Below are 2,063 nucleotides of genomic sequence, written 5' to 3' on the forward strand. Positions count from 1 at the left end.
CGGCAGAGGGCTGCCTGGGCCTGGAGCAGCTCACGCTGCAGGACTGCCAGAAGCTCAGCGACCTCTCGCTCAAGCACCTGGCCCGCGGGCTGGGCCGCCTCCGCCAGCTCAACCTCAGCTTCTGCGGGGGCATCTCGGACGCGGGGCTGCTGCACCTGTCGCACATGAGCAGCCTGCGCAGCCTCAACCTGCGCTCCTGCGACAACATCAGCGACACGGGCATCATGCATCTGGCCATGGGCAGCCTGCGGCTGTCCGGCCTCGATGTCTCCTTCTGCGACAAGGTGGGGGACCAGAGCCTAGCCTACATCGCACAGGGCCTGGATGGGCTGCGCTCCCTCTCCCTCTGCTCCTGCCACATTAGCGACGAGGGCATCAACCGCATGGTGCGACAGATGCACGGGCTTCGCACCCTCAACATCGGCCAGTGCGTCCGCATCACTGACAAGGGCCTGGAGCTCATCGCTGAACACCTCAGCCAGCTCACGGGCATTGATCTCTATGGCTGCACCCGCATTACGAAGCGGGGCTTGGAGCGCATCACCCAGCTGCCCTGCCTCAAGGTGCTCAACCTGGGACTTTGGGAAATGACTGAGAGCGAGAAGGTCAGGTGAGAGGAGGGGGGTGCCCCAAGACCTCCATCTCTTCTGGAGGGACTCAGTGACTGACTGACTGCTGCAATGGAGGAGAGAAAGAGAGAGAGGGGCACGCACAGAGCCATGCTACCCACGCACCCTGGCACCAGAGGGAGGAACATAGAGAAAGTATATCCTCAACCCTTCTGTGCTGCCTACCTACCCTTGCTCTGGAGGAGGAGGAGGAAGGGGGGCAGGAGGAGAGAGAGAAAGCACCTATCCTTTTTCCAGGTCATGCCTCCAGCTCCACACTGAGGAGACAGAGCTCCCCTTTCCCCCACAGCATCCTTCCCTGCAGAAGAGGTAGAAGCCCATACTCTTATGCACTGGGGCTAGAGACACCCCTCTTTATCCCCACTCCCTGATTCCATCCCCTCGTGCACTAAGGATGGATAAAGAAAGACCCTTATTCTGCCATTTATTCAGAATAGATTATTTTTGTTTTACATAAAGGAGAGTGGGAATGGAGATGGGAACAAACAACAACAGCAGGAAAGGCTTCCTAGCTATACTTACGTACCCAGCCAGCCAGTCATCCTGCACTGGGCACAGACACAGCTTTTAGTAAAATAACCATTCCACCTCTGCGCTTGCCCCTCCCCTGTCAACTGGGAATTGTGACAGAAATACTGCTCCCTAGGTACATTGATTTTTGGTTTTTTAATTATTTTTGTTTTTTAAAAATCTGTTTTGAATCTCCAGTTCCATGTTATTCTCTGCTGTGGGTGGATACAACCTCCCACTATTCCAGTTCTCCACTGCACTGAGATTAGGCATAGCTACAGCCTCTCCTTTTGTCACTATGTTTCTGTGTCACCCTGCACTATGGTTAATGGAAAAGCTTAGGCACTCCATTCTTTCTCCCCATCTCTCTCCTGGAGATGAAGATACCATTTCCTCCTTCTCCTGCCTCTGTGGGGACTGGACATGGACTCCAGTTTCTTAAGCCTTCCCATGCACTGGGGGGCACAGAGTCACCAGGCTTATTTTCCCTTTCATCATTCTCTCTTTTTCTCCCCTCCTTTTTCTTGGCAACAGGGATAGACATATCCAACTACATATCCATTCCTCTTTGGGTTGGGGTGAGCGGGTAGAAGGGGTGACTAGCTCCCCCTCTACCCAGGGGACTTGAGGAAGAATCTTCAGCTTCATTTCTGCTTCATTTGAGATACTGTGACCTGTTTTTATTTTGAAATGCATAAAAAAAATTACTGCTACAGAAACAGCCTCTTACTCTCCCATCTATCCCTTGCTTATGTCCTGTAACTGATCCCAGTTTCCCTCACTCATTCTCCTCTTTACAGTATTCATTTTCTTACATGGTTTTATTTTTAAAGACATATGAAGTTGCTGTTCTTGTGGATTTTTAAGTACATTTTTTTTCTGCTGAATATATTCTATATATATAAATATATATATGATGTCTGG

General features: G+C 51.3%; 1 protein-coding gene across 1 annotated transcript; it reads left to right on the plus strand.

Annotated features, from left to right (window-relative positions):
• Positions 1-8: 8 nt before the first annotated feature.
• Positions 9-1,202, plus strand: FBXL14 (F-box and leucine-rich repeat protein 14; the record flags this gene model as incomplete). The annotated part of the gene is made up of 1 exon (XM_010024633.1): positions 9-1,202. A coding segment is annotated over one exon (606 nt), but the record flags the coding sequence as incomplete, so codon positions are not given.
• Positions 1,203-2,063: the final 861 nt, after the last annotated feature.

This window comes from Nestor notabilis, unplaced genomic scaffold (assembly GCF_000696875.1).
Source record: "Nestor notabilis isolate BGI_N333 unplaced genomic scaffold, ASM69687v1 Scaffold31591, whole genome shotgun sequence".
NCBI classification, from domain to species: Eukaryota; Metazoa; Chordata; class Aves; order Psittaciformes; family Psittacidae; genus Nestor; species Nestor notabilis.